Below are 13,496 nucleotides of genomic sequence, written 5' to 3' on the forward strand. Positions count from 1 at the left end.
TGTAATGCAAATATTTGTTCTCCTATCATCTACACTACTAAATTTCTACAGAACAATTCACGTCAATCATCCATCGATGAGTTGTGCATGAAGGAAGAGGCACTTAAACAACGCGATGAGATGGTCTCATGCCTGCTCGAAGAGTTGGTGAAAGTACGTCAAAGTTTAGCCGAAAGTGAAGATCAAATACGTAATCTCAAGTCGAAAATCGAGGAGCTCGAAGAGGATAAAAAGACACTACGTGAAACTACGCCCGACAATTCGGTTGCACATTTGCAAGACGAACTTATCGCCAGTAAATTGCGTGAAGCCGAGGCTAGTCTCTCACTAAAGGATCTCAAACAACGCGTGCAAGAGTTAAGCACACAGTGGCAACGCCAATTACAGGAAAACCGAAACGATCACAGCCAACAGCCGGTCGATTCGACACCTAAAAAATTACTCACGAATTTCTTCGACACTTCCAAGTCGAATGAGCATACGCAACGCTTGGAGGAAGAGTTGATGACAACACGTATACGTGAAATGGAAACGCTCACCGAGCTGAAGGAGTTGCGCTTGAAGGTTAGTGCCACACACCACAATTTTTATTATTTTGCACACTTTTTTTAATTCATTAACTCTGCTTCTGCTCTTAGGTTATGGAACTCGAAACACAAGTGCAAGTATCAACAAACCAGCTGCGTCGTCAGGATGAAGAGAATAAGAAATTGCGCGAACAACTTGAACAGGCTGTAAATCGGGAGAAAGAAATGGCCAACAAAGCGCGCGAGCAACAACACAGGTATCATTATCGATAACTAATCTAAATAATAAAATACTTAAACCCAATTTATTTTGCTCAGATATTCCGACTTGGAGTCTCGCATGAAGGATGAGTTGATGAATGTTAAGATCAAATTTACCGAACAAAGTCAGACTGTTGCTGAACTGAAGCAAGAAATATCGCGGTTGGAAACAAAGGTAATTAAGATTTATTTTTAATTTCTATTCATTTGCAGGTATTAAAAATAAATATAAACATGCAGGTATTCTTAAAATTGATATATGTAGACCAGAAAATATTTCTGTGTCCGACCCGTCTTTTTCAGAAACTGAATAGTTGTTGAATAAAAGAAATTTATTTTCTATTTAGCAGTGCTGTAAATGCATTAATCCTTTTTATATGTGAAAGCAATTATGAAAATGAAATAAGAATCAAGATCAATGACGTCGGTGCATTAGGCTCTGAGATGATTTCAATTGTTAAGCGGGGAGGACACCTTTCCAAAGTGTTTGTTTCTGTTATATATGTAGCTATGGCATTGATGGATCAGCGATGAAGTTATATTATATGTAATGTGTTTAAATATTTCATTATTTGATCCTCTTATAATAGTTGAATATGCTCTCGAGGTATTAGATTTTCATCATACAGTCAAGGATCAACTGTTTCGGTAGCGTTGTAAGCTAATATTCTTGTAATATCCTGTTTGGCAATTAATGCCTGGTGAAATGTAGATATTGAAAGGCTTAGAGCCTATAGCGTCGGCGCAGTAGAACACATTTAGGGTTTTGTTCATGCGCATAAAGTTAGTAACCTCTTTGGTTTTATGATGCAGGCTGTTGATTTTTATATTTATTATTGTAATGACATCTTATTATTATTAAGTCTCGAGATGGATTGTTATCGATACTGGTGTTCTTGTGGTTTGCCGAGTTGGTGGTAGTGTTTTTAGTTTCTCCGCTTTAATCTTCGTGAGGTCAGGGATCGCTTTAATGTCGTAAAAAGTCGAAGCCAAAAATAAAAATATCTCAGCTACTTGAAGGGTAGCATAATTTAAGATCAAAATTATTCTATTTTATGCAACCAAAGCTTCTTTAGTTCCTATATTTAAAGGAACTTTGGTTACATAAAATGATAAAAAATTAAAAATGTTTAATCAGCTACACAGCAGTGCGCTAATATTTTGTTAAACAAAAATAAATATAAATTTAATAAAAAAAATATTCAAAACTTTGTGTTTTTAACAATAAATATATTAAATTAATATTTATTTTTTTTTACAGAATTCCGAAATCCTAGCTGAAGGTGAACTGCGTTCCAATTTGGATGAATCAGACAAGGTGCGTGATCTACAGGATCGTCTGGCTGATCTTAAAGCAGAGGTAAGTTGCTATTCCAATTAAGTAGAAGTAATAAGAAGAAATAAATATTTTTTCTTAATTAATTTTTTGTTTATTAACAAAAAAATCTGCTGTAAATATTCTAAATTGATGAAAGGCTCATTCAACATTAATATCATTTACATAATTGCCACGCGCTCATATCTACGTACAGAGTGACGAAGCAGACAATATAAATATTAAAGAATGGTTACATACATATCCTCTCAGCAGGTTTTAATAAACTATTAAAAAGCGGAGCTTTCGTTTGTGAGCTGTTAGGATTTTCTGTATTGTTTTTAAAACTAAATATTTTTCTTTTGTTGTTTTGTATAATACAAATTAATCCTCATGTGTTTGCAATGGAAATGCATCTAAAATTTCTATGCCTATGCTATCTGGCTTTGTGCGCTCATTTCCAAAGAGAACAATTGCCTGTAATACTCATACAAATATACTTGAATGGTTAAATTCTTGACAACGAGCAGTCAAAACGCTGTTCACATCAACAATTTGACGCACACATTATATGTATATGCGTATATACGACCATGAGTCTATTACTATTAGGGTGAGCCTAAAACTAATATTTTTATTTTTCACTTTTCAAAACATTTAAAAATAAAAAGCTGAACAAGTTCTCCTGAAGTAGTCTTTTTTTAGAAAATATTATACTGTACAAGAATCTGCGATGTTAAAATTTTTATCCTAAACGGTTCAAAAGTGATGATGTTTTTAATTAAAACAGATTTTTTACGCGTTAGTTAAATAGGAAGCGTTGAATGTTCACCGACATCTAAAAGTCTTGCTTTGCAGGAATATTTTTATACCCTGAATGCCTTGTTCATTTATTTATTCATTAAATTTGCTACGAAGTTTGTAACACCCAAAAAGAAGCGCCCGAGAACCAATAAAATATATTAAGTTCTTGTATGAAAAAGATTTTTAGTTGCCAAGATATTTTCACGAAATTTGGCATAAATTATTGTCAAAGGCAGCGCTACAATCTCCGAACATACTGTTTAAATCGGAGCTCTACAACATTTAGCTGTATACAAACTAATGGATCAAAATCAAGTTCTTGTATGAAAAACTTTTTTATTTGCGAAGGGTAATATGGCTTCGGTGTAACCGAAGTTAACATTTTTTCTGGTTTTGTCTAAATATAGGTTAGTTTTAAACCAAAAACTCTATGATCGATTTTTTGGCTCACCCTAGTATGTATTGTATACATATGTACGCTTTCAGTTGTTCAGTTTGTCAATTTAATTTACTTAAAAGGCTTTGCGTTCGGTCATGCATACAAACTTACATACTTACATATATGCAAATTAATCCACAAAATAAATTTTTTGACATGCTCTTCCGCTATTTTGTATGTATGTATGCGCTATTTTGTTGTTATTCCATTATGTTTTACAGGAAACTCTTGATGAACCCTTTTTTATATATAAAAAAAAAACCATTTATTTTGTATATGGAATTAATATTTTTCATAATAGTAATTTTTTTTTGTTTTTGTTTTCGTTCGTTTTTTTTTCATTACTCTACATACAAACTTAAATTGAACTACTCACATTTCAATATGAATTATTCACTGTATATGTATTTTTTAGTATCCCACGCCAATAACAAGCCCCGATACTGAACCATGGAAGTGGATAAGCTAAATAAACAAAGAATGAAAAATATTAATGAAAAATCAGGTCATTACTAACCAACCAACCAATCAATTTAATTCAAATATTTACTCATTTTACGAAAATGTACGCGCAAGTGTACAATACAACTGCAGAACTAATCATTAAACGCATTAGAAATCAACAACAAAAACCATCATGTTTCGCAAAAATAATCAAAAAATAAAAATTCTGAAAAAGTATGCTCTGGTAGTACAAATTTAATCACATAACTACATAAGTACATATATTCGGTTGCATGCCATTTCTTCAATTAATATCCTTAAATTATGGCATTTGCATGACAATAAAAATATTTTGTATTGGCTACTCAGTATCCATTTAATTATTGGAACTAAAGTTTATGGAACGCATGACTATTTTTAATGAAAATTATATATGAAATAAACGTAATGTATATTTTTTATTTACTATTGCTGACCCTAAAGCAGTTGAAAGTTTACCTCAATATTTAATTAATAACATACCTCAACATCTGATGTATGTACTTAGATATATATCAATCGATTAAAATTATAAATCTTATGTTTTCCTCTTTATTGTTCGGTACAGACAAATAATCGATACTGGCCGATTTGTCATAAAAATAACAATTATAAAATGAGTTGTGTGGCATGCTGCGCTGTTTGTTGCAACCAAAGATCGCCCAAGTCCATATCCACTTGTTTGTTATGTCTCACCTTTATGGTGTTACTATATCCATTTGCAAGTCAGAGAAAAGCGTTATTTATGAACTTTTTTTTGAAGAGGCGTTTTATTTAATAATTAAATAAAAATAATGTACATTTATAGAATTTAACGTAATTTCAAAATCGGTGATTCATTTTGAAAAATTTTGAATTCTCTTGATCCCGTATTCGACCTCCAAGAGGACCTTCGAAAAAAGCTGTTTGGCGGTGAGGAAGATTTTTCTGCTTAAAATTATCTCAAAAACAAAAATCCAAAAATTTTATTATTACCATAGATATATAGAGGTAATAATCGAAGGACTAGTCAAAATTTTGATTTTTGACCAAATGGCAATGGCGGCTTCCCAAAAAACGTCAATTTTTGTGAAAAAATGTACATTTCAGAGTCACTTAAAAAATCGAAATCGTTATCAAAAATATTATTCCTTCACTCAAGTATATCTAAAAGATCGTGTGAAAATTTCAAGTCCATCGGTCCAACCGTTTCGAAGAAAATTTCCTCACCAACTCTGAACACAGCGTTTCAAGAAAAAGTTTGGTTAGCCGATTACACAAAGTTAAACAATTCTTACAAATACCCTCATAGCTCCGAAACTATTTATCGGATAAACTTCAAAATTTCGGAGAATATTCTCAAATACATATATGTACATTCGATATGTAAGCAAAAAAATTTGATTTATTGAAATTCATAAGTGGATATAACCCCCTAAACAAAACATTAATTTTGACTGCTAATGAGATGAAGATTCTCGGTACGAAATATATATTTTTGTCTTTGGAAATAAAGCTTGATCTTTATATTATACCACACTGTTATATTGAAGCCTTGTTCAAATTTCAAACGGAAAAGAATTATTACTGTAAAAATTTGTTCGGGATTTTGCTTTTCTAGTAAGAGAATAAAAGGACAGAGTATTTTGCACGATCGTAAATATTTATAAATCGGTTATAGTAGCATGTGTAGATATCTACGAGAAATACTTTTGATGAAGTAAAAGTATAATAGATAAATATAAATAATAACAAAATAAGTTGAATAGCTAAACAGCAGAGTATAGTCTGTGTACATAAGATATTAGTGTCGGGTCAATTCAATTCGGCTTTCAAAATGGCAGACTTTTTCAGTCTTATCTAGTAAAAAAAAAAAGAATTTGATTAAATAACATTTTTTATTTCTTTAATTAATTTTTAAATTTGGATATAGAAAAAAAATATTTTTTTTTTGTTTAAACTCTGCCCTTGACGATTCTTTGAATGTACCACCCTCTGTGCGCTGTCGACTTTCTGGCATGACTTTTCAGTTTCAGAACCCCAATTAAGACTAGACACAAGCTTTTTGGAATAAATATATGGACTATCTAATAAAATAGCAGCGATTTAAAAAAAGTGTATTTTTTGACCAAGCTAAAAAAGCCTGTGAAAAGTCGAAAACAAATCCATAAAGGGTCGTATCTAAAAATAGCGAGATGTTGTGTGAATCAGTAACAATTTACAGATTTCGAATACCTTTTAAAGTTTTATCAAAATCGTTCCAAAACTTAAAAAAAACGCCACGTTTAGGGTAACGTGTTCAAAACTGACTGCGCGACGCAAATAGTGAACGCTGGGCTAGGTTTGGGACTCGATATCTCGTAAACCAACATGCTTACGACCAAATGCTATAGGGCATATTTATAGTTAGCACATTACATTAGAAATATGCAAAAACATTGATTTTTTTTAAACCGCGAAGGTAGAAAAACTATCTCAAAAACAATAATAATTTTTTAGTGTTAGCTGAATTACTAATTGTTAGTTTAGATTTACAAATGAACTCAAATTTCTTAAGAAATGTATTAGTAAATTGTTTCACAATTCACTGGTTGTTTTTCGAACTACTCTTATTTCAGCTCAGAAATTCTAGTTGCAAACTAGTGTTTTATGGTCTAGTCTAAAATTTTTGGTTTTAAACTAGTATTTTTTTTATTTTTATATGCATTACTTAAAAACACTAATAATGCTAAATCGGTGTCTATATTTTATATTTTTCTATCTTTTACGATCTTTAAATTAATATTATACAATATATTTACATATACTTGGCTCCTTCACCCCATAACTCATGACTCACTGCCACACAGTAGAGTTATTCAAATTGGTTTGTATTCGTACTAGAATTGTGTAATATTGGTTAACGAAATTTATTTAAAATTATATGTCTGTTAATACTACTACATGTATGCATGCACTTTAACTATATATATATATATATATTATATGTATGTATATAAATATGTCAAACAGTTGTATAGTCAACATCAATATTTTTCCATTTTATCACGCATTAATTTCTTTAACTTATTTCAACGTACTTTACAGTTAACCGCCATTCGAAGTCGTGGCAAATATCCAATTAATAAACTGCGCAGCTCCTCGATACAATCGATCGAATCCAACGAGATCGACTTCAACGAATTGAATATGCGGCGTGAGAGCGCCGAATTGTCAACCACATAATACATAATGCGGCTGCGGAGAGAGGAGTTAGCACACAAATTTAGAGACACCATTGCACGGTTGTCCCGCTGATATTCTATTTTCCATATGGATATTATGTAGACAGTTTTTGCGAGAATATTTATAACAAATAAGAAAAAAAAAACCACACACACACACATACTCCAAATTAATATTAGATTCAACAAAACTGCTATTGTATTACGCAAGTAGAAAATTCCAAACTAACAATTAACTTAAATTAAAATAAATTATAGTATTTAATTTCTAATTATGCATTTAGATGTAAGTAAGTTTATACATGTGTATATTATGCTTTTGCAGCGATTATGTTGCGACACCTATTATTATTATTATTTTTAATTATTATTATTAATTAATTCTCAATTATTTTTATTTGAAATAATTCTAAATAATTTGCTTGCTGCTTGCATGTCAACATACAAATAATATAGTATGTAATATGCATTAATAATTTATTAGCAATTTGTTATAGCGTCTATACCAATTGATGATTATTGTATTATTATTACTATTAATATATTTAATTGTTGTAATTTAAAAGAGCAAAATATATAAATAAGTGTATTGTTCTGTAATACGCTAGTGCTGAAGACTAAATGTTTTAACTGCGCGCTTAAAAGTTTGCAAACATCATTTTTATTTTAACATTTTTTTGAGGTTATAAATCTAAAGACATTTTCTAGCATATACTGCTAAACTTAAAAAAAAAAAACAAAAAAAACTTTTTTTTAACCCAGCACATGCAGACATTAAATATGCAATAACAACATAAAAGTGAGTTTATTTTGAATTTATATTTATATTTATGTGTAACTGATATACAAGTTATAAGTGACGCGAATGAAAAATTCTGAAAAGTAACAAAAATATAAATCACCTATTACCGATTAACTGAGGTGTAATAAAAAAATTGTAGTTAAAAGGAATTTCGCAAACTGAATTGAAGCGAAAGAAAAACGATTTGTCTCAAACTGAACATGTTTTTATACAAACATTTATGACTTTTACATAAATACATACAAACATACATATGTAGCGTTAGTTTATACAGATATGCATTATGTATTATTACAACAAATTATGGCACTGAAAATCAGTATGTGAAAACTAGAACAACAACTATGATCCCAACATAAACTTTAATGGCAACATAAAATTTAATGGCATAAACGAGTAGAAATGTCGATAGCGAATAGCGAATTTTTGACACACACAGGCATTAACTTATAATACATAAAGTAACCAACATACATATTTTTAGAGGGTATTTGCTGTTGCGTGAGAAAGTGTATTGAAAATAGTGATTGCAATATCAGAAAAATTGAGAGTACTAAATTCAAATAACTCGAATAAGAAAAGTGGAGCTAAAATTTATATTTTTTTGGCATGATAGACGTGTATTTGTTTCCTTTAGAGTCTGAATATTAAATTTTTTTAAATTTTTTTGCGATGAAAAGTGATTTAACTATAAAATGTAAATTATTAATATTACTTTTTTCACAAATAAATTAAAATTAATTTTTTTTTCATTTTAGAAATTGTTATACACCAGAAAGGGTATAGTAAGTTTGCCACGATGTTTCCAAGAGCTAGAAGAAAACGTCGAAGACCTTATAACGTTTAACATATATATAAATACAGTTTTTGAGATATTGAACTGATATTTTGGCACTTTTTTTGTTCGCCAAAACTGCTCATTTGTTGAACCGCCGATATCACACCACTATAGCATATAGCTGCCAAACAATCTAATCTTTTAAAATCAATTCCTTGTATGGAAAACTTTTTTATTTGACAAGATATTTTCACGAAATTCGGCATGTGATATTTTCCAAAGCAACGGCGTAGTTTGCCAAGAAATTAAATTATCGATTAAAATCAAGATATAGATCATTGTATACGCTTTTATGCTATAAGAAATGCAACCGTAAAGGGTGTTCTACTTCGGTGTAGCCAAAGAGAACATTTTTCCTATTTTTTTTAATTTTTGCAAAAAATTAATCTAATTAAGGTCTCCACACTCTCACTAACTTTGAAAAATTGACGCACATTTCGATACACAACTCAATGCAGTGAATACCTCCATTAAAATTTTAATATATTAGTGTTCCATATAAACATATACAAACAGACATAAATATTTAAATACATATTACAGGTATTTTCTGAAACAAAGTGGCCAAAATTAAGCAAAATAAAAATAAATAAGGCAATTATACTCATGGTCAAAGTGCTGCGAGAGTATAAAAAGTTGGTAAAAGAGGCGAAATGATGAATATATTAAAAGTTTAAGCACAAAAAGGCACACAACTGTCAATATATAATTACATAAACATAAATATAAAAGGCTATCTGAGAATAATTCGATTTTTTTTTTGTTAAAAATGCATGCAAATGATATTAATTAGAATTTAAAAAAAAACACATTAATAAGTTTCTTTGAAATAAAGCAAAAACTAACCTAAAAGTTTTGAAATGTTTGGCGTGATAGTAACAACTCTTGGTTTAATCACAATCGATTACATTCACAGCACTAAATGTAGAAAGTTGCCCATTTAAGTTGTGTTTTATAGTGTTTTTAAAACGCTGCAAGTACAACTACAAATTGCTAACAAAAAAATATATAAAAAAAACTTTTATTAATAATTTAATTTTTTTATACAAAAACTGGTTTAAATTTTAAGAATTGAATTTCTTATTTTTTGAAAAAAGTTTAATCGATGCAGCGAAAGATTATTATTAATACATCCATATATTAACTCGCAGCTACAAATTTTTTTTTAACTGTACGATTTGATTTTTATTATTACTATTATATTATTGTTATTTTTAAATATTTTATTTACTTACATACAAACACACTTGATATAATGTGCAATAACAGTCAGTGACAAAAACACAGTTTAACGAATTTTTAAGTTTCTTGTTGTTTTAAGTAATTATTAGAATTAATTTTTTTATAAACTTGTTAAAGAAAGTAACTGCCACAGCGCTAAAGTATTGGAGGGCATATAAAATTCACTAAAATAAGTGTAATTAGCAAGTATTTATAATTTTAGCGCAAAAGTAGTATTTTAATTATTTGCGAATCTAAGCATAAGAATTTAACCAATTTTAACTTAAGCGAAACTCTTGCGAAGAGTGTAAAGCGGCGACGTTAACCGAACGCTTTGGGCGAACGAGGAAGCACAAATTATGTTTAATATAGTTAACAATTTTATAAAAAGAAGCTTATGCAGAAAAAAAACTTGCGTATGTTTGCATATGTACTATATATTTTATGTATATACTAAAATATTATTTAGCTAATTTGTATATTTTAAATTTTGTTTTTGGTTAAATTATAATTTTTTTGTATTTAAAATTTTTTCACTTTATTATCCTTAACAATTTTTGATTTTCAAATATTTTATACTAATTTTTGTTCAAGCACAGACGTGTAAAACTAGTCGTTGGAGCCGTTATATCTACTTGTAAATCAGAAATAAACGCGTATTTTTTTGTGAAGTTTTTTTGAAGAGTCATTCGGCGATTCAGTTTGCAAAATTTTGGATTCTCTTGTTTCCGTAGCCGATCCTCAGAAGGATTTTTGAAACTTTCCCATTGCCACAACAGTCGGGTCTACGTAACCAGAACGGACACGGATTTTTATCCGGCTAAGTACTGTCAACTCGGCAGAATTCTGCCGCTACAACAACAACAGGACTTTTAAAAATAGGTGTCTGGAGGCGAGTAAGCCTTTACTGCTTATCGTATTACTTCGATTAATACCTGGCAAATATATCTAGGAAGGTCGTACGAAAATTTTAAGTGTATCGGTCAAACCGTTTTCGGAGAAATTTTCCTCACTGACTCTGAAAACAGCGTTGCGAGAAAATCGATTTTTTGAAATTTACAAGTCGATGCCTTAAAAGCAAAAATCTACCAAAGCCGTTATTTGGCGATATCTTGAAAACGATTGTCCGAATTCAATATTGACTAAACGACTAATTTTACATGGCTTTTACCTGTTGGCAGCAAACTAATGCTATATTACCGTTAATTTATATAACTTTTGATTTTGATTTTTGTCTTTTTGTATAAAAATAACTCTTTATTATTCTAATTTTCATTACCTTGCTCATAATTGTTTAAGTGTTGTTATTATATTGATTTGATTTGATTTTTAATTTTCTTAAATTATAATATCTTTTTAAAATATTGTTATTTATACTCCAAAATACGTCCACTCTTGAATTTTAATTATATTTTAGCCATATCTATATATAATAGCTATATAAGAGCATAATCTTACTCAGCAAACATTTGTCTTGTACTTACACTGATTAAAAATGTTCACGTAAAACAAAAAAAAAAACATAAAAACACAGAAAATTAAAGAAAAATAACTCAAACATATCTCAATACTTACCACTTAAAAATTTAAAGAAAAAAAGCGGCAAATTTATACAAAATACAAATGCATACAAAATCTGTGCGAAGAATTGTCCCAAAACTGTATTGAAAAAATTATTAAACATTCCTAATAGCGATTTAGAAATCTGAGCATTTAAAAAATATTTAGAAAATTTCCAAAACGTTTCCAAATTCAATTTTAAAAAATTATAAATGTTACTGTAAGAATCCGAAAAACTGTTATTTCACGTATACTGTTGTTGGTATTGCATTTGCTTTATCTTTTAATTTAAATTTTATGAATTTGAACTTTTCTATTGGTATTAAGTAATTTGTATAAATAATTGGTCGGAAGTTGTCTCAAAGTAATTGTATTGGCTTTACTACCGTTATAAATGTTCAATACTATGCAACACTGAATATGCCAAATTAACTCTCTTGTGACTACCATTTCTATAACAATAAAATATCCCACAGTTTTTTTATAGTGTACAGCTCGCCACACCACTTTGACATACAGACAGACATCGCCACTTTACAAGTACTCGAGCACTTTATATAATTAATAAATACATACATACTTACATGAATTAGTAGGAAGAAACTTGTAGATCGAAACTTAACTTAACTTACCATAACCGATGCTGATTGGTTGTTACGAGTACATACAAATAAGTGAAAGCATAAATGCTAAGACATTTTTCCTTATTGTAAAATGTTTTTAGCCAACGATTTTAAACGACATTATATTAACCACTCATATATACTATTACGAGACACAACTACACACAAACACGAGTGCATACACGAAGCAAAAAGATATTAACGAAGACAAGCTAAACATTTTATGAAATAATTTGTCTATTGCCAGTAAGCGAAGACTTTGAAATTGCAAACGAAATTAATTAAAATTAGAAATATGAAGCAACAACAAAGAAAAATTGTGTTATTAAATAAATTATGCAAACAAATATACTTAAAAGCGTTTGTCATCCACTTACAATTTAGTGAATGAATGTACTGTACTTTGACGAAATTAAAAATAAAAAAAATACAAAAACAAATACATGAATTATAAAAATTGCGAATAAAACCCTTGAAATCAATTAAAAAGTGTTGTATTAATTTCCACAAAAATACCAATATATTATTGAATAGAAATAACAACATTCCAAAGTAAATTCTGCCAAAAATGGTCCATTTACGGAGAAATATTAAAATTTCAATATCATTTTTATTATCCAGGTGAAAATTTTGATGTAGATAGCCCAAGCGATGGGCCGAACAGTGATATTTTCAGAAGAATTTTCCGATCACCGGTTTCCGAGATATTCAACAAAAACAAGCTGCTGATCGGCAAAAACCGTCGATTTACCAACAAAGTTTAATACTTTTGGGCCACCTATTTTCGCTAAGTCAAAATTTTTGATGCAGAAAGATAACCCATGCAATAACACTGGCAATGCTATTTTCAAAAAAATATTTCCTCCAACGGTTTCCGAAATATTCGGCAAAAACCTTTCCGCAGCTACTTGCTATGCACTTCTGGGCGCCTGGTAGAAAGTCTAGATTTTGCTGCAAATTTTCAATTTTCCTTTCCACCCCCGGTTGCGTGTGGGGGAAATGTTGATATGCAAAAACGTTGCATATGATAGGGGGCATGATATGTATTACTCAGATAGTTGCGGATATGTTCAAAAGATTGCCGGAAATACTGGTTTCTGAACAACGGGTGGGAGCTATATGAAAAGAATTTGTACTGCTATATTCCCGAAGTTTGGCGCACAATGCAATATTAAAAAAAAAAACATTTCCGCTTCCGGTTGAAAAGTTATTTCAACAATTCTGCTAAAAATGGACAAATTTAGGAGAAATTTTGAAATTTCTGTTTCTTTGTTAACCAGGTCAAAATTTTTGACGCAGAAATATAGGCCAAGCGATGGGTCAGGTAGTGCAATTTTCAGAAAAATTTTCCGACCATCGGTTTTCAAGATATGCAATAAATCCGTCGAATTACCAACAAAATTTAATATTTTTGGGCCAC

The 13,496-nt window shown here is 29.9% G+C and overlaps 1 protein-coding gene across 17 annotated transcripts in view; it reads left to right on the top strand.

Moving 5' to 3' along the window:
• Nucleotides 1-12,565, top strand: part of Evi5 (ecotropic viral integration site 5) — a 66,805-nt gene extending 54,240 nt beyond the window's left edge. For 13 of the 17 annotated variants that reach the window (XM_036365964.2, XM_036365957.2, XM_036365955.2 and 10 more), the window contains 5 exons: nt 52-564; nt 639-784; nt 846-963; nt 2,050-2,148; nt 6,896-12,565. In XM_036365964.2, the coding sequence (XP_036221857.2) occupies nt 52-564; nt 639-784; nt 846-963; nt 2,050-2,148; nt 6,896-7,033 (1,014 nt within the window). In that variant the 3' untranslated portion in view covers nt 7,034-12,565. Of the gene's footprint in view, nt 1-51; nt 565-638; nt 785-845; nt 964-2,049; nt 2,149-3,761; nt 3,852-6,895 lie in introns of all 17 variants that reach the window. The other 4 variants (XM_036365976.2, XM_036365968.2, XM_036365974.2 and 1 more) reach the window with 1 other exon arrangement.
• The last annotated feature ends 931 nt before the right edge of the window (nt 12,566-13,496 follow it).

This window comes from Bactrocera oleae, chromosome 5 (genome assembly GCF_042242935.1).
Source record: "Bactrocera oleae isolate idBacOlea1 chromosome 5, idBacOlea1, whole genome shotgun sequence".
NCBI lineage: Eukaryota > Metazoa > Arthropoda > Insecta > Diptera > Tephritidae > Bactrocera > Bactrocera oleae.